The sequence below is a fragment of the Zonotrichia albicollis genome, chromosome 19 (genome assembly GCF_047830755.1).
Source record: "Zonotrichia albicollis isolate bZonAlb1 chromosome 19, bZonAlb1.hap1, whole genome shotgun sequence".
NCBI classification, from domain to species: domain Eukaryota; kingdom Metazoa; phylum Chordata; class Aves; order Passeriformes; family Passerellidae; genus Zonotrichia; species Zonotrichia albicollis.
The window spans coordinates 11,384,622-11,403,017 of NC_133837.1; the positions used below are offsets into that span (position 1 = coordinate 11,384,622).

General features: G+C 47.5%; 1 protein-coding gene across 10 annotated transcripts in view; it reads right to left on the bottom strand.

Annotated features, from left to right (window-relative positions):
* ABCA5 (ATP binding cassette subfamily A member 5) overlaps window positions 1-18,396 on the bottom strand; it is a 49,487-nt gene continuing 31,091 nt past the window's right edge. For 6 of the 10 annotated variants that reach the window (XM_074555341.1, XM_074555348.1, XM_074555346.1 and 3 more), the window contains 23 exons: window positions 16,960-17,079; window positions 16,121-16,322; window positions 15,713-15,882; window positions 14,496-14,629; window positions 13,172-13,309; window positions 12,146-12,259; window positions 11,766-11,936; window positions 10,202-10,315; window positions 9,817-9,954; window positions 9,083-9,157; window positions 8,509-8,600; window positions 7,220-7,346; window positions 7,025-7,142; window positions 6,829-6,920; window positions 6,477-6,652; window positions 5,618-5,693; window positions 5,447-5,541; window positions 4,430-4,549; window positions 4,108-4,257; window positions 2,688-2,767; window positions 2,429-2,484; window positions 1,024-1,506; window positions 1-791 (listed from right to left, as the gene is read on the bottom strand). In XM_074555341.1, coding sequence (XP_074411442.1) covers window positions 1,399-1,506; window positions 2,429-2,484; window positions 2,688-2,767; window positions 4,108-4,257; window positions 4,430-4,549; window positions 5,447-5,541; window positions 5,618-5,693; window positions 6,477-6,652; window positions 6,829-6,920; window positions 7,025-7,142; window positions 7,220-7,346; window positions 8,509-8,600; window positions 9,083-9,157; window positions 9,817-9,954; window positions 10,202-10,315; window positions 11,766-11,936; window positions 12,146-12,259; window positions 13,172-13,309; window positions 14,496-14,629; window positions 15,713-15,882; window positions 16,121-16,322; window positions 16,960-17,079 — 2,666 coding nt within the window. In that variant the 3' untranslated portion in view covers window positions 1-791; window positions 1,024-1,398. Of the gene's footprint in view, window positions 1,507-2,428; window positions 2,485-2,687; window positions 2,768-4,107; window positions 4,258-4,429; window positions 4,550-5,446; window positions 5,542-5,617; window positions 5,694-6,476; window positions 6,653-6,828; window positions 6,921-7,024; window positions 7,143-7,219; window positions 7,347-8,508; window positions 8,601-9,082; window positions 9,158-9,816; window positions 9,955-10,201; window positions 10,316-11,765; window positions 11,937-12,145; window positions 12,260-13,171; window positions 13,310-14,495; window positions 14,630-15,712; window positions 15,883-16,120; window positions 16,323-16,959; window positions 17,080-18,396 lie in introns of all 10 variants that reach the window. The other 4 variants (XM_074555347.1, XM_074555345.1, XM_074555343.1 and 1 more) reach the window with 4 other exon arrangements.

Sequence of the window (18,396 nt, forward strand, 5' to 3'; positions counted from 1 at the left end):
TGAGGCTGTGAGCTGGGACCCTTTTATTTGGGGTTTTACAAAGGGGTGACAAAATGGGTGACAAAACAGGCCCTGTGTGACTGCAACCACAACAATGAGAGACCGGGGAACACTGGAGCTCATGAATGCACAACTGGCAAGGAACATGAACCACCTCCAAAGCCCTGTGTGTGACAGCAGCTGGCAGGGCACACATTGTCACAGCCAGGGGGGGACAATCAGACTGCTCTGAATGGAGACAGGGCACAACCACATCACTCTGCCCACCCTTTGTGCCCCCCAGCACTCAGGACAAGCCCCAGGGGCACCCAGAGCTGCCAGCCTGCAGGGGAAGGTGCCAGGTTTGCTCTGCAGGTGCCAGGATTGCTCTGCAGGTGCCAGGTTTGCTCTGCAGGTGAACATCCTCAAGCAGAGCTGGCCCTGCAGGTCAGGACCCTCCTTGCAGAGGGACAGCGACTCTGCCGAGGTTTTTCCCCCCTCTCTTCTAAGCAGGAGCATCTTCAAAGCAGAAGCAGGGGTGGCTGGGCTGGTGAGGAGCAGGGATGGGTGTGCAGGATGGGCAAGAGAGCCCAGGATGGGCACGGCCAGACCCTGCAAACCCCTGGGGCAGAGACTGAAGGACAGCCCAACCTGCTGCCAGCAGAGCCAAGGGAGGGCAGCTGGGAGCTGCTGCTCCAGCCACCAGCTCTGGGGTATGCTGTGGCACTGCCCACCTGCCCAGCAGAGCCAGGAGATGCTGTGGCACTGCCCTGCTGCCCAGCAGAGCCAGGGGATGCTGTGGCAGTGCCCTCCTGCCCAGCAGAGCCAGGGGATGCTGTGGCAGTGCCCTCGTGCCCAGCAGAGCCAGGAGATGCTGTGGCACTGCCCTCCAGCCCAGCAGAGCCAGGAGATGTTGTGGCACTGCCCTCCTGCCCAGCAGAGCCAGGAGATGTTGTGGCACTGCCCTCCAGCCCAGCAGAGCCAGGGGAAGGCAGGGAGCTCTTGACAGCCACCAGCTCCAGGAGATGCTGTGGCACTGCCCACCTGCCCAGCAGAGCCAGGGGAAGGCAGGAAGAGCTGGAGCTCTTCACAGCCACCAGCTGCAGGAGATGCTGTGGCACTGCCCTGCTGCCCAGCAGAGCCAGGGGATGCTGTGGCACTGCCCTCCAGCCCAGCAGAGCCAGGAGATGCTGTGGCACTGCCCACCTGCCCAGCAGAGCCAGGGGACGCTGTGGCACTGCCCACCTGCCCAGCAGAGCCCAAGAGCAGCGAGGGGAGGAGGATTTGGGGTCACAGCTCCTATTCCAAGGCCAGGATGGTGGCACAGGCTCAGGGCTCCCCAAGCCAGCTGTCCTTGCCCAGCCCAGCTCCAGGAGCAGAGGGAGGGTTGGTGCTGGCACCCACAGGGGCACGAGGAGCTCAGAAGATGACTCTGTCCTCCTGTGTCCTCTCCCACCACAGGCTGCTGTTCAGGGTGCCAAAGCTGCTGTCCTCCTCCTCCTGCTCCTTAGCCAGCTCCACAAACACCTGGAAAACACAGAGAAGGAATGTGGAATTTTAATTTTCAGTTAGAAAACTAATAAATACTAGCTATTATTAACTTTAAGTTAGGTATCTAATTAATCTATTAAATAATTATCAAAAAGGTAAAAATACAGCCAAGAGGACCCCATGCTGCTTGTAGGAACTTCCTTGGTCACAAATACAACTCATGCTAAAATCCTGATGAGTATTCAACGTATTGCTTCATCTCTGAGTAAGACATTTTTAGTATTATGAGGTTTTTCTCCTTACTCCTACCCCTCCTACCTCTTTTCTTCAATGAAAGGGAAGTTGAGCACTGAAGACATTAATTGTCAGCAATAATTAATCCACAATAAGCAATTACAAGTGTCAGCTTCACTCTCCTTCCAGCTACAAACAGCAAATGTCTGTTCTTGGAATAAATCAGAGCAGCTTTTCCACTAATACCACACATTTGCTTTCTTCCAGTCAATGCAGTTGGCATCTTATTTTTAGAGGGGAAAACAGGAATAAAGAGGAGCAGGAGAGCTGGCAGATGTGATTCACTTTGCAAAAAGGGAATTCAGTTTCCCAAAAATGCCCCAACAGCAAAGCAGAGAGCAGAGCTTGGGGGATGAGCAGCCTGCACAGGGTCCATCCTTATGGGATCTTGGAATGCTTTGGGTTGGAAGGCACCTTAAAGATCATCTCATCCCATTTCTATCACAGGCAGGGACACCTTGCACTGTCCCAGGGTGCTCCAAGCACTTCCAACCTGGCCTTGGACACATCCAGGGGCAGCCACAGCTTCTCTGGGAATTCCATCCCAGCTCCTCCCCACCCTTACAGGGAGGAATTCCTTCCAAATATCCCATCCACACCTTCACCTGGCAGGGTTTGCACTCAAAAACCACAGTTTGAACTCACAAACCAGAACTGAACACACCTGTTCCAGTGTTGCTTGGGAAAAGCTGTAGTCCTCGATGTTGAAGGCGTGTTTTACTGGGGAAAGAATCAATAAGAGCAGATTTAGGGACTCTTCACTTGCTCTTGATTTCCCAAGAAACAGAGTTGGGGACAAACACCAATAAAGGAAAATTAAGTTCAATAAATCTGGGACAGAAATGGAGGAGTGACATCACATGGCAGAAGTGATGGGAGACAAAAGGATTTGTGTGTGTGATGTATGGCAGGTGCTTCATTACCTTCCTCCAGCTTGGAAAAACAATGTGAAAGTGACTGTACATCTTCTTTGGGAATTTTATATGCCAAGATGGAAGCAAAACTGGAACAAAGAAGGGAAAAAAAATTAGCTTCAAGCAAAATCCCTCCAAGTACAAATATTAATACTCCATGGAATGGATTTGAACTCCTTTCCTGAAGGTTACTGCAGGGATTCTGACTGCCACGATCACACAGGAGAAGGGCAGTGATGCAGCTCCAGATGGATTGTATTTGCAGAGGATTGTATTTGCAGAGGATTGTATTTGCAGGGATCCCTGTGGCAGGGATCCCTGACTCCATGTGCTCAGAAGGCTAATTTATTACTTAATTGTACTATATTGTACTATATTGTACTATATTGTATTAAAGAATACTATACTAAACTACACTAAAGAACACAGAAAGTATACAGACAGAATGCTAAAAAGGTAATAACGAAAACTCCTGACTCTCTGCAGAGTCCTGACACAGCTTGGCCCTGATTGGCCAAAGAGTGAAAACAACTCACACCAGAATCCAACAAAATAATCACCTGTGGGTAAACAATCTCCAACCACATTCCAAAGCAGCAAAACACAGGAGAAGCAAATGAGATAAGAATTGTTTTCCTTTTTCTCTGAGGCTTCTCAGCTTCCCAGGAGAAAAACCCTGGCTGAAGGGATTTTTCCAGAGAATGTGAATGGCACAGCTGAGACTACCCAAGACTGTTCTAAGTTCATGCTCCTCTACTTAGATTCCATTTTTTCTGCTCTGCTTACTCATGGCAGGTTTGCTTCCTGGAGCTCCCAGAGCCCTGACGGTTTGGACTTCAGCAGAGCTGGGCACATCCTGGAAGTTTGCATCACACAGCAGTTCCTGCAACCCCAGTGCAGCCCAGGGAGCTGCTCTGCCCTGCACAGGGAACTCTCCCAGTTTGAGGAAGGATCTCAAGCCCAATCCCCCAAGGATCACACTGCTCTGGATGCCTGCAGTGCCCTTGCTGGAGTCTCTGCAGTCACTGAGCCAAACTGAGAGCTGCTGGCGGGACAGCAGCCAGCCCACCCTGCAGCTGAGACCCCCAGAGACCTCAGGCATTTCCAGGTGAGGGCAGAGAGTCAGGAACTCGGGTTTCAGCCCTTTCCCAGGGGCCCTGACTCAGGAGGAAGCTGTCAGGCAACAGCAATGCAGAAATCCAGTTTTGCTTCCTCTGTGCCAAACATCTGTGTGGGCTCCGGGCCCCCGCCCTGCCAGCCCGGGCTCTGCTGCCTTCCACATCCCTTCCTTTTTTTATTTTTCATTTTTTTTTAAAGCTGTGTGTAAATATTTACATTCCTTCCCCGGTGCCAAGGAGCTGCTGTGCAATCACAGGGTTTGATTAATTGGATTAATATCAATATTTTCTGTGTGTCTGTCGAACCTCACCTCTCCTGGCGGTTGGCGTTGGGGAAGATGTGCAGAATCTGGCTCTGCAGATACTCCACCTGCTGCACATCTGCTGTTTCCCTTAATTTCATTTCCAAGAAGTATCCTCTGCCAAATTTGCTCTTCAGGTGTTGGACAGTACCTATACACCTATAAATTACAGACAGAAAACACAAGAACAGCCTAAGCTCACACAGATCCTTTTTGCTGGGAAGGATTCATTTAAGGTACCAAATTCAAGGTACCAAATTTATCTGTATTTTCAGAGGAATGTATCAGCACAGCTGCCTGTGCTGATATATTCAGGGGGGATCTGGGGTACCTGAGCTGCCCTGACACCAGGATGGCCACACGGTCACAGACAGCATCTGCCTCCTCCATGTAGTGCGTGGTCAGGATTGCTGCTCTCTCCTTGTTCTTAAAGGCTGCTCGGATTGCCCTCCTGCAAAACACAACCCAAAGCACCCCTGGGCAAAAACATCTGCCAGGGAACAGCAAATCCTGCCTCAGCTATCCTCATAATCCTCTGTTTATGGATTAATGCTACTCCCACAGCAACACCTGAGTTTCCTAAAGACAGCTCAAATCTGCATTCCTGATATTACTGTAAGGATTTCTTTCAACCTTCAAGCCTGTGATTCCCAAGTTGCTCTGGCACACAGGTTGGGCTGGTGCTCCCCTTCTTGTGAGACCCCACCTGCACAGGAGGAGCGGCTGGAGAGGGTCCAGAGGAGGCCATGGAGATGCTCCAAGAGCTGGAGCACTTCTGCTATGGACACAGGCTGAGTGCTGGGGGTGTTCATCCAAACAGGAGCTCTGGGGAGAGCTCAGAGACCCTCCCAGGGCCTAAAGGGGCTCCAGGAGAGCTGGGGGGACAAGGGATGGAGGGACAGACACAGGGAATGGCTTCCCCCTGCAAAAGGGCACGGCTGGATGGGATATTAAGCAGAAATTATTCTGCTTCAGTGGAAGATATCCCTGCCCACGGCAGGGATATAAACCCAATCATGTGCACGGTCCCTTCCAGCCCAGCCCAGTGAGTTATTCCCTGTCTGTGGCTCCCAGGGAGGGATGGACAACTGTCCCCAGATCAGGCTGGTGCCCTGGGGCCACAGCACTCACCACATGTGCTGCTTGGCTTTGGGGTTAGATGGGATATTAAGCAGAAATTATTATGGATTAGTGGAAGATATCCCTGCCGTGGGCAGGGATATGAACCCCATCATCTTCATGGACCCTTTCAGCCCAGCCCAGTGAGTTATTCCCTGTCTGTGGCTCCCAGGGAGGGATGGACAACTGTCCCCAGATCAGGCTGGTGCCCTGGGGCCACAGCACTCACCACATGTGCTGCTTGGCCTTGGGGTCCATCCCCGTGGAGGGCTCGTCCAGCAGCGTCACCCGCGGGTTGCCCAGCATGCTGAGGGCAAAGCAGAGCTGGGGGGAGGCAGAGGGGCAGGGTGAGCACAGGGAGGTGCTGGGGACCCCCAGGGGAGCCCAGAGCCCCCCTCACCTTGCGTTTCAGCCCCATGCCCAACTTCTTTGTGGTCTTCTGCAGGTGGTCCTTCAGATCCAGCACGCTGGCAATGCTGGGGAGGGAAGGATCAGTGGGAAAGGTTGGGAGGGGAGGGTTTGGCTTCCCCTCACCAGAGAATGCAAAACAGCTCCTTTGGAAGAGCTCAGTTATAAATATTTGTGTCTCAAGTATAAAAAAAGCAGAGCAAAAAGCAGAATTGGAGCTTCCATGCAAAGCCACCTGTCCTGGAGGAGCTTTGGTGACAACAGAAACAGCTCCAAGCTCAGGGCTCCCCATCCTTGCAGCTTCTACAAAGGTCACTATTAGTATTTTATAGCCTTAAAAAATAGTTATCAAATAATAATAATTATAATGAAATTTATTCAATTATAATTATTATTTATAATAATAAAATTATTGTCCATAACAATAAACTTATAATTTATTATAATAAAAGTCTATTTATTATTAATTATAATAATTATTCATTATTTATAATAATAAATTATTATTTATGATTTATATAATAAGTATAATTATATATCTAATAATGATAATTATAATTATTATAACTATAATTCTAATATAATTATCAATAATATATCAAAATTAAAAATCCCAACTGAATTTTGTCTGGATGAACCTTCATCTCCTCATCTACGAATTCACAACTGCTGAATTTCAACCAGATTAAAACCAAACTTTAATGGAAACAAAAACTGCATGGAAAAAGGTGAGAAGGGGAGAAAACACACTAAAAAAAAAGCCAAAACCACTCCAGCAATAAGGCTGAAGATAAAAAAAAGCTAAAGCAGCTTTAGCTCAAGCACAAAGATTTCTGTAATTAACAACTCACCGTTTGATGACCTCTTTAACATCAGCCTGGCTCATGCCTTTGATGGCACCGTAAATCTCAAAGTGCTCCTGCAGTGTGATATCTGGCCACAGAGGATTTGTCTGGGGACAGTACCCCACGAATTTCACAGAGTCATCCTCACTGCTCAGCCCCAAGGAATCATCTCCCATCAGCACCTGTCAGGAAAATGCCCAATATTACAAATTTCCAAACTCCTTTTGCATGGTTTTAGCAAAAAAACCCCCGCATTTGCATGGTTTTTAGCAAAATATTGCCTCAGGAGTGCTTGCAATACTAACAATAAACTGGAAATGTGGGTTGATTTTTTGTGTAACTGTGGCATGGAACATACCTGCCCACTGGTTGGCTCAATCTCTCCAACAAGCATATTAATTAATGTGCTTTTCCCAGCTCCATTGGGTCCCAACAAACCCAGGATTTCTCCTGAAAAGGGACAACACAAACATTGCCCACGAGATCAGATCAATGGCTCCAAGAGTTGTTTTTATAAATCAAACCGCTCAACAGCAAAGCAACTGAACTCCAACCTTTCTTCACACAGAGGGAAACATGTTTGGTTGCCACTTTCTTTATTTTTCTCCCCAGAAGAAATTCCTTCCTCTCATCAAACTCTTTGTGCAGGCTGCTGACCAGGATTGCTGGCATCTGGCAGGGAAGAGGGAGGTGGCTGCAGATCCCAGCAGCTCTGGGGAGCCCCAAAAAAGTGGGAATTTGGGTTTTACCTCCTCACTCCTGGGGCTGCTCAGGATCTCTTTGACTCTCAGCCTCTCTGCCTTCACATCCTCATCCTCATTCTCCTCGTGAGGCACATCTGGGAACTTCCAGGGCTTGGCTTTGGTGAAACATTTCCTGAAAGGGAGGAAGGCAGCACGAGGCTGAGGCTGGCTCAGGGCTTGGGTGCTGTGTCCTGGTTTGATAGGAAGGGAGTTTTTTGGGATGCATGATATGGTACAAGAGGGACTCCTCTGTTCTCGATGAGCTGAGATTACCCTGAATCACCCTCGATTATCTGAAGGGTGGTGATGGACTGAGAGCTGGTGATCTGAGGGGTGGTAACTGAATTGGAATTGAGAACCCAAGGTTTTGTTTTGTGACGTATCGGGAATTTGGTGTGGGGAGGAGGAATGTTTTTGGAAGGTTTTAATTCTGAGTTCTGTGTGTGTTTCTTTTAAAATATAGTTGCAGGTTAATAAAGTTTTTTTCCCTTTATTCCTAGTCTGATATTTATTCCTAATCTGGGGCCTGCTTTGCTGTATTTCTGCTCACATCTCACAGCAGACACCAGGGAGAATATATTCTCATGGGGGCACTGGCAATGCACCAGCATCAAACCATGACATGCTCAAAGGCATCTGCACATTCCTGCAGCTCATCCCAGAGCAGGAGGAGCTCAGGGACTGCCACTGTGTCACCTCCCTGCTGAGCTCTCTGTCCATGCAAATTCCCTTGGTTCTACATAAGGAACAACCTTACAAATTCCTGATTTTGCAGAGGAAATAACGTCGCAGACAATTTTTATGGAAAATCCTTTCCTTAGGATTTTTCCTCCTGAGAAGCTGAGAGGCTTCAGGAACAAAATGTAAAACAATGATTATCTGCTGCTGTGGAATGCAACAGGTGCATCTGTGATTGGCCCATGTTGGATGTTTGTAATTAATGGCCAATCACAGTCAGCTGGCTCGGACAGAGAGCCGAGCCACATTTGTTATCATTCTTTGCTATTCTATTCTTGCTAGCCTTCTAATGAAATCCTTTCTTCTATTTCTTTAATATGGTTTAAATGCAATATATATCATAAAATAATAAATCAAGCCTTCTGAAACACGGAGTCAGATCCTCATCTCTTCCCTCATCCTCAGACCCCTGTGAACATCGTCACAACAACCCCCCCATTTCTGCACTTCAGTGATAATCAAAGAGATTTTATTTCTCCCCAGTTTAACCAGCACCAGCACCTTCAAAGCCAGTTCTTTGGACAGTATTTTGGATAAAACCCATTCAGGAGACTCACCTGAAGAAGGGATCTTCTCTGACCGTCCTCCCGCCGTTCTTGAGCTCGAAGCAGCGCAGCAGGAACAGCCACAGCACACACTGCAGGTAGGGCTGGGCAGACACAAACCACCCTGCTCACCAGGCTGGGAACCCTGGGTGACCCCCCCACAGCGATGAGGGACAAGAAGCTCCAGCCCTGCACCACCACACAAGTGCTGGTGTTGCCAAGAATATTAAATACATCATTACATGCTGCTCAGCAGGTCTGAGGATGCATAACCAAAGTGGGTTTAGATTTAAAAGCCATTAGTTGGGGTTTTTGTGCAGAGAGGGGACTGTTCTTGCTCTGGAGCTCTTGCTCCATCATCAGGGATCCCCATAATAATCACAATTAACACTGGTAGTGTTAATCATGCCATGGGGGCAGCAGATGTTGAGCTGGTGGGCACAGCAGCTCTCCTGGCTCAGCATCAGAGCAAATCTTTACTGATAAAGATGATGGGCAGCAGGGGATCCCAGCAGGAAGCACAATTCCCTGCAGAAAACTGGGAATTTTCCCTCTATGAAACCAGAGAATGCAATGCCATGCTCACAGCCAGAACTGCCACCAGCAGCCGGTCCCAGGGGTCGTGGAATCCCCCACTCTCACTCTTGCCTTTCCATGAGACCTGGCAATTCAGGGAGAGGCATGGTCAGGTAAAGAATCCCCTACACAGACTCCATTTCCTCCATTTCCATCTCATTCAGGTGCTCCAGCACTTCCTGAGCTCTGCAGTGACTCTCCCAAAAATAAAATCCAACAGCTCCATCCAAAGCTGGGGCTGCTCCTGCTTTCAAACCACCCACTCCCAATGAACCCTCACCCATCCCTGGGTTTGCTCACCTGGTTTTCCTGGAATATCTCAGAATCATGGAATAGTTTGGGACCTCAAAACCCCTCTCATTTTATCCCCTGTTGCTCCAAACCCTGTCCAGCCTGGCTTTGGACATTCCAGGGATCCAGGGGCACCTGTGCCAGGGCCTGCCCACCCTCACAGGGAGGAATTTCTTCCCAAAATCCCATTTAACCCTGCTCTGTGTCAGCTTGGAGCCATTCCCCCTTGTCCTGTTTCAAGTCCCTCTCCATCTTTCCTGTAGCCTCCCTCCTCTTAGAGAAAGGAAATTTCATGGAAAACTTGCTGCTTTCCCCATTTTATAACCAAACCACTTTGCTTTATAGGAAAAAGGTGATTTTTCTCCTTAGGTGGCTACAGAGGACACACCAAAGGCAGCCACCCAACCCAGCCACCTCCCAGGGCTGTGGAAAGGATCCCTGAAATCCTCTTACCTTTATAAAACAAATCAGGCAGCCAATGAGGGGATAAATAGGGATGAAGATGGAGAAGACATAGTGCAGGATGGTGGTCACCAGGTAATGGTCCAGGAAAAAGGACACCTCAGTGACCACTGTGCACAGCAGGGCTGTCTATACCAAAGAAAAGGGGAATAAATGTCAATTTTCATCCACTTCAGACACTCGAATCATAAATTAATTAATTTTTTCTTAAAGCTTTTATCACTCAGCATACAGCAGTGAGTGAGATATTGGTAAAAATTTCCCATTTCTTGTGCAATAGGGACCCACAAATCAACAAAACAACTGGGATTTTTTGCTGTGGCTTTGGAAATCACCAATCTTCCCACTCAGCCCAGCTCCAGGCCAGGGCACTCACCACTGAAAATATAAATGACCAAAATTCCTTCGTGTTCTGGACTTTTCTGAAGGTGAAGGAGACCACGTAGGTGAAGAGCACGACGGAGGGGACGTAACCAATCAGGCAAAAAATCTGCAGAGACAGGAGAGGATTCTCAGGGAATGCAGCAGGAATTTTTATGCATAAAGGATTACCTCAGTGTGCTACAGAACTCTGGATTCATCTTTGTCACTTTATTTGATGTATTTTGCTGCTTTGTTGCATAGAGAATGTATTATTAAAGACACAAATTAAATCATGTGTGGAGAGGTAAAAAATCCCCCTCTTCAGCTTCCTTTAAACTCCTTCCCATTTTTTTTTTGTTATTTTTTTTTTGTAACACAGGCTCCCATAAATGCTGACCTCAAGATTCTGGCAAACGTTAAGAATTCCACCATGGCATTTTTGTAGAAATTCAAACAAGGGCAGGGCAGCAGCCCTGCAGCCACATCCCAAACCTGATTAACTCTGGCAAAGCAGCTGGGAGAAGCTGATTCCTCTCAATTCCTGCCAGGATCACAGGGAATCCTGCTCTGAATATCAAAGCCATGCAGCCTGGTGCTGTCCTGCACTTAATCCCATCTGCAGTTCTCTGCAGAGATGGGCTCTGCCCAAAGTCACTGTGCCCTTGCCATCAGCAGCAGCAGTCACCAGTCACACACAGAGCACAGACAGGCTCAGGCAGCACAAAAAAGGAGAATTTCCTTGGAAATCCTGGTGGTTTAACAATCTGCAAGGCTGGAGAAGAGCTTTGAGATGTGAGTCCAGCCTGTGACCAGGGACAGAGACTCCAGCACCTCCCTGGGCAGCTGCTGGGCCAGAGATGGCACAGAGCTGGATCAGGAGGTAAAGTGGAAAAAATTCTGTTTATTTCATCCTCTCTCCCAGGTGGACTTGATTGGTCATTTAATTAATACATTTCACTTGATGAGTTAATTAACAAGGCACCCATTTGTAAACAAGGCACCCATTTGTAAAGACTCTTATGAGAAAAAACAGATTACTAGAAAAACACTTATGAGGAAAAACAGATTATTAGAAAAACACTCCTTGTAGGTTGTTTTTAACATTTGGTTATCATTGTTTATCTTCAGCTCTTTAAAGCTTCTCAGGTCAATTCTGGGAAAACTTATTTAGCTTTCTTTCTCTCTGCCCAGGCCGTCACATCCCCAGGCAGCCCCATCCCAATCCCATCTCCATCCCTCAATTTAACCCTGATCAGCCCGACCCAGATATTTAAAGCTGACACAGCAGAAATAAAGGACCATTTCCTTGGAAAACTCTGGTGGTTTAAATCCCCTTCCACTCCCAACCAATCTTTCTGTGAAGAAATCCTTCCTGTGTCCAACCCAAACCTCCCCTGCTTGATTTTATTCCAGTCCTGAATGAAACTCCCAAACTGGAGCCATTTTCCCCATGAAAAACTTTCTGGTTTTGTTCCAGCAGCATTTTCCCTGCGTATCCAGGGCGAAATTCAGCTGAATCAGGTAAGGGAAATAAAAAAGACTTAGAAAAATAGAAAATAAGCCCAGCCCAGACTCACCACAGCCAGGAACTTGCCCACATAGAAATAAACACCGTAGTGGAAGGCAAAGAGGCTGCCAATCATGAGGATGAGGATGAGGAAGAACAGAGGCAGGTCCACCACAGCCTGGCCAGTCCAGTAGGCTGAGGGATAGAGCCCTGCAATCTTCAGCTGGGTGTAAGCCTTGATCTGCAGCAGGAGAAGAACACAGAATTAAATAAAATGAACATTCTGTGAATCCCCTCCTGTGTTATGCTGCTATTGCCAAGCTTGGCTTGGCACAGAAAAGCTTCTCCCAAATCTGCTCCACCCTTGGCATTGCTTAAACCCCTCTTTGGCTCTTTGCAAAGAGGAAATTCCAGGATTTTGAGCTCCCTATGTGAACACCTGGGGGTTACCTTGTGGTTTTCTGCATTGTCCATGGCAAAGTAGGGTGGCATCCCAGTGATGATGATCCCCAGTAACACGGCTTCAAAATAGATCTCCAGCCTGAAAATTGTGTCTGGAAGGTCCTGGGGTAGAAATCAGATTTATTCAATGCCAAAATGAGACCAAAAAAAAGGTTAATTAGGAGTTGGAACATGGCTGTGAATGCTAAAATGAAAAGTGTGTGGATGTCAAGATCACCTGAGCTGCAGGAAGAAGAACACCTGTGGAAGTTTTGGGAGTATTTAGACATGGAATAAATTATAAATAAAGAACTTTTCAGAGCATTTATCTCCTGCAGCAGGTCCTCTCCTCTCCCAAGGCCCCCCCAGCTCTGCAGGCAACCTCCACCAAACCCACAATTAATGAATTCACAGCACCATGGAATGCTTTGGGTTGGAAAGAACCATGGGGATCATCTCATCCCAACCCCCAGCTCCTTCCACCAGCCTGGGTTCTCCAAGCCCCACAGAACCTTTAATTCCTGACACATCATCCTCTTTCCAAGCCCCTTTTTCCTCCCTTTCCACAACCTGCAAAGTGCCAGAACCTTCCACACCCTCCTAACCCCTGCAGACAGCCCCAAACAGCTTTCCCTTGGTTTGTGGGCTGCTCCTGTGGAGCTCCAGGACACAAAATAAATGTGTCCTATAAGTTATATAACAAAATAATAGCTGGACTTTCCAAGGTAACAAAGAGAGTGTTTAATTTCTAAACTCCAACATTTCTAGATTTCTAAAAGTGCCAGTGGATTGGAAAACGACAGTGCCACCTCTCCAATGACACCGAACAAACCAACAGTTCATCAAATTCTATAAAAGAATACAAACCAATAGGTTATTTACATAAAATGTGTGAGAAAGTTCGTTACAAGAACGGAAACATCAAAAAACTTTAAAAAACCTTAAAAAAAACCCCCAAAACCAACATTCCTGCCCTCCCCTGTCCCCCAGGGATGCTGTGCCCTCTCCCAGGGTGGGTTTTTGGGAGCTGCTGACCTGAATGAAGGGGTTGCTCCAGATCTGGATGCTCTCAGTCACGTTCAGGCTGCGCAGGAGGAGGTTGCTGACAATGTTCATCAGAACTGGCAGGGAATGCACCATGGTGCTGTTGAATATGATGTTGAAAACATAATTCTAGGAAGAAAAAAATATGTGCTGCTTTAATCCCTCTGCCCTGAGAGGGCTCTCCTTAATAAAAACTCAACGTTGGGATAAATCTTTGCATAATCAAGAGCTTTTCAGGAGGCTCTGGGCTGCTCTGGGTGCTTGGCACACACAGCCTAGTGCAGGAAATCAGGAATAAATTCCTAATGCAGGAAATCGGGAATAAATTCCCAGCATGTTTCAGGAGCAGTGAGGCTCTGACAAATGGCACTCCAGACAATTCCAGCCTGGGAAACAGAACACAGGAGGAGCTGCTCTGGGCTGATCCTGCTCGTGGGTTTAAAACCAGAGAAGCAAAGGTGTGCAGGAGCTGCACTGTCACACTGCTGGCAGCAGTGTCACAGAGTGGAAATGGGGACAAGAGCCAGAGCTGGCTTATTGTAAAGCAGCTCCTTGCTGGGGATTAAATATGATCCCCAAGTTCAGATCTCCCTGTTACTGTGAACACGTACAGCCCAATAAACTGATTTTTCTTTACAAACGAGAGCACCATGGGATTGTATTTCTGTCAAACTGTAAATCAGTTAGTAAAAATTTTTAAAAATTCATAAAATATTCTTCTGCCATGTGTCCTGTGAAGTAGAATATTTCTCCTGACTTTCTCTGTCCTTGTGGGGAAGAAAAGGAGATCAAAGCTTGATTGGCATACTGTAATTGTAATTATAATTATAATTATATAACTATAATTATGGAAGAACATTTATTTTGCTAATATTCTCACTCTCTCCTCTTTGCAGCCTCTTGTATAAGCAATATTATATGATTCCATAAATTATATGCTATAAATTATAATTATATTCCATTCCATTATATTATATTCCATTCCATTATACTATATTCCATTCCATTCTATATATTCTATATTTTATATATATTATACATTATATTATATATATAATATTATACATTATATTATATATATTATATATATTATATTATATTATATTATATTATACATTATATTATATATATTCTATTCTATTATATTCCATTCTATTCCATTCTATTATATTCCATCTATTCCATTCTTCCATTATATGATCCCAAATCAATATTATTTGACTCCACGACTCCAGAGCTGCTTTTCAGGTGAGGATTTCCCACAGCAGCCCCACGAGCTGCTCCCTGGGCACAGCCCAGCCAGTGTGTGCCTTACCTGCCTGGACTGGAGGGCAAACACGTTCAGAGCTGCACTGTGAGGTGCCACTGAGACATAATCACTGTCATTGAACATCTCCCAGAGGATGTTCATGCTCCCCAGGGAGTGCACAATGTCACTGATATCCGACTCTGGGGACACAAAACAACAGGGAGTCATTTAAATTGGAACAGACCTTCAGGATCATCAAATCATCAAATCCCGTTTTCCCTGCTGAGGGCACACCCTGAGTGCTGTGTCCTGTTCTGTCCTCCCCAGTTTAGGAGGGACATTGAGGACCTGGAACGTGTCCAGAGGAGGCTGGAGAGGGGCTGGGAACACAAAAACCTGTGAGGAAGCCCTGAGGGAGCTGTGGGGGTTAATCCTGGAGAAAAGGAGGCCCAGGGGTGCCCCCATCTCCCTCACAGCTCCTGAAAGGGGCCTGTGCTCAGCTGGGGCTGGGCTCTGTCTGCAGCAGCCCTGACACAGCCAGAGCACACAGCCTCGAGCTGCACCCAGGGAAATACAGGCTGGAGAGCAGGGAAAAGTGTTTGACAGAAAGGGGGATAAAGTTCTGGAATGTTCTGCCCGGGGAGGTGGTGGAGTCCCCATCCCTGGGTGTGTTTGACAAAGCCTGGATGTGGCACTGGGGGCCAGGGCTTGGGTGAGGGGCTGGGGCTGGGCTGGACTCGACGGGCTTGGAGGGCTCTTCCAACTTGTGTGATTCTGTAAATTCTGTGATTCTGTGAATTCTGAAACCCAGCCACTCCCCACCCCTCAGCCACATCTCCCTGTCTTTTAAATCCCTCCTTGTCAGCATCCTGGAGTATTTTACACAGAATTCTCCAGGCACAGCTCAAACAGCTGCTGGTTTCTACTGCCTGGGTTCCTGTTGGGCACTTTTAGAACATCCTCAGTTGAAACAAAAAGGGATTTTCCCAGATGTTTCCAGCAGGATTTTCATGGTGATTTATCTCAATGGTGATTTTATTCATTGGTGATTTATCTCAATGTTTCTGGCCACTTCTTTCACCTGAATCATCTTCTGACACAGCAAGAACAAGGTCATGGAGATGGGAGGAGGATCTCCAAACCAAACCCCACAGCACAAACTGACAGTTTATCACCCTGGGCACTTGGAAACTCTTATCTGGGTTAATTCCAAGGGAAAAGTTCATTCCCAACCCCAAAACCTGGGAGAAGGAGGGAGGTGGAGGCAGGAGCTGCTGCCCTACCTGTGGAGTTCTGCAGCAGGAGCCGACTCCTGTACTTGTGACTGCTCTCTCCAGGCTTCAGCAAGTACAAATCTGGGGAGAGTTTGATAGCAGCTACAGCATTTTTGATGATGTGGTGTATGAAAAACAACAAAATCTGAACTACAAGGAAAATGAGGAAAAGCAACAACCTGAAAGAAATAAAAGTTTGGGGTTTGTTACAGTTCAGTGAAAGCCAACCCAGTTTTATGTGCATGCTATTAAAAAAACATCTCACTCACCCTCCAAAAAACCACTTATTGACAGAAATTACAGCTCCACACTTGCTGTTATTTAAATGGGGAAAAATGAAGGGCAGGATGAGCTATCCCTGGTGCCATCCAGGCAGGATTGGGGACTCCCACAGAGAGGAGGAGCCCCAGTACTCACATAACTCTGACACATTTGTTCTCCCGTTTCAGGCTGAGGAAGTGCACTTTGGCTATGGTGGAGACCTGCTTCTTCCACAGGGCTGAGTTGCTCATGGCTGGTGCCTTGGCCTCGGAGAGCATCAGCAGGCTCTGCTCCATGTCATCCAGGGACTTGGTGTCCACCTCCTCCTGGGCTTGCTGCGAGTGGAACACGCTGTAATCTGCAACAGGGCAGGCAAACCCAGGGGGTGATCTCTGACAGATGGGGGAATGGGGCAGCCCCCGTGCTCTGCCTGTTGTAGAAGTCACCTCACCCATCCCATTCCATCCCAATCCCAATGCCATCCCATTCCATGCCAATCCCATCCCCATCCCAATTCTATCCCATCCCACTCCATCTCCATCCCATTCCAGCCATCCCAATCCCATCCCATTCCAATCCCAATCCTAATCCCATCCCAATCCCCATGCCAATTCTATCCCATCCCATCCCATCCCATCCCATCCCATCTCATCCCATCCCATCCCCATTCCCATCCTATCCCATCCCATCCCCATTCCCATCCTATCCCATCCCATCCCCATTCCCATCCTATCCCATCCCATCCCCATTCCCATCCCATCCCCATTCCCATCCTATCCCATCCCATCCCCATTCCCATCCCATCCCATCCCATCCCATCCCCATCCCCATCCCATCCCATCCCCATCCCATCCCCATCCTATCCCCATCCCATCCCCATCCCATCCCCATCCCTATCTCATTCCCATCCTATCTCACTCCATCCCAATCCTATCCCATTCCATTCCCACCTGAGATCAAAGCAAAGCTGAGGGCACAGCCCTGCTCCTTCCCACCTGCTTGGTCAATCTCTGCCTCCACCTCCAGCTTCAGGTAAACGTCCTCCAGCGTGGTCATGGACACACCATAGGTGATGACCCCCAGGTGGGAATGGGTGTCCAGGTCAGAGAACAAAGCTAGGGACAGAGGCAGCTCTGAAACTCTGCTCCAGCACCTGCCAGGAGCTCTTCAGGCACATCACAAACCCCCTAAACCTCCTGAATGCTGGGAAAATCAGGAATGTGGGAGCAGCAAATAAACCAGAAAGTTGTGGTTTGAGAACCAAGGTGGGACAGGCTCCTTTGAGCATGAAATTTCAGGCTCTGTGGTCAGGAAATGTGGTTTTGCTGAAGCAGTGCTGCTTCTAAAAACTGGCTCAGCATCCTGAAGCTGCTGGGCTCAAAGTTTCCTCAGGGCAGGTTCAAGGTGAGCTCTCCTGGAAAAATCATACCCAGGAGACAGCTCATCCTACCTAAATCCCTGCCCAGGCACAAAGGATCTTACACATAAAACCACTGAGTCACTTTATAGCTAGAAAAATACACATTTTTTAATATATTAAAAAGAATTCCCAGGTGTTTAAGGCCAGGTTAAGCAGGCAGGAGATGCTGGACAAGGCACAGAGCTTGAAGACCAATGTGAGGTTCAGAGTGGGAGAACTTCACACTTGGGGTTTTTGTCAATCCTATGAATTAGGACTTTAAAAAAAAGGAGCTTCAGAGCCAAGGTGAGGCTGAAGGGAAATTCAAATGTACAAAATGGGAGGAGCATTTGGATATTTGACAATACTCCTCAACCCTCCACAGTTTCTCCTGTCCCAGATGACAATGTGTGTTCCCAACCTCAGCTCCCCCCTGAAATAGTTTGGGGGAATTGATTCAATCTCAGCCTTTTTGCAAAGCTCATAAATCATTAACCCCAATGCAACAGGGAAAAAAAAACCTTTATGGAACATCAGCTGTGTGTTCCCATCAATATTGATGCTCCCTTGGCTTCCCACACTGGATTTATTCCATTTATTTCTGGGAGGAGAGCGAGGAGCCCTGGCCAGGACTGCTCAGATAATTGCTGCCACCTAGTGAAATCCTCCCCTCTGCTCCTTCTCTCTATGGAATTTCAAGGCAGTCACACGATGCTCTTTGCAGTTCACAAGAGTTTTTTGTAGGGTTTTTGAAGGATTTTTGTAGGATTTGGGGCTCTCCTGCATCCTGTTGCAGGCCAGCCCTGCTCTTTGGACCCTCTGCAAGAGGATGGTGATTCTGCAGGACCAGGGGATGCTCAGGTGGAAGGGACTCCTCACCCAGCTCTTGGGTTTTGGGCACGCACATCCCTCACACCTCACTGGAAGAGGTGGCAAAACCCTCCCTCACCTGAGAAATCCCTCCTTGTCTCCCCACCAAATAATAATAAATATAAAACCATCGAACCACAACTGACACTTTATCAAGAACATC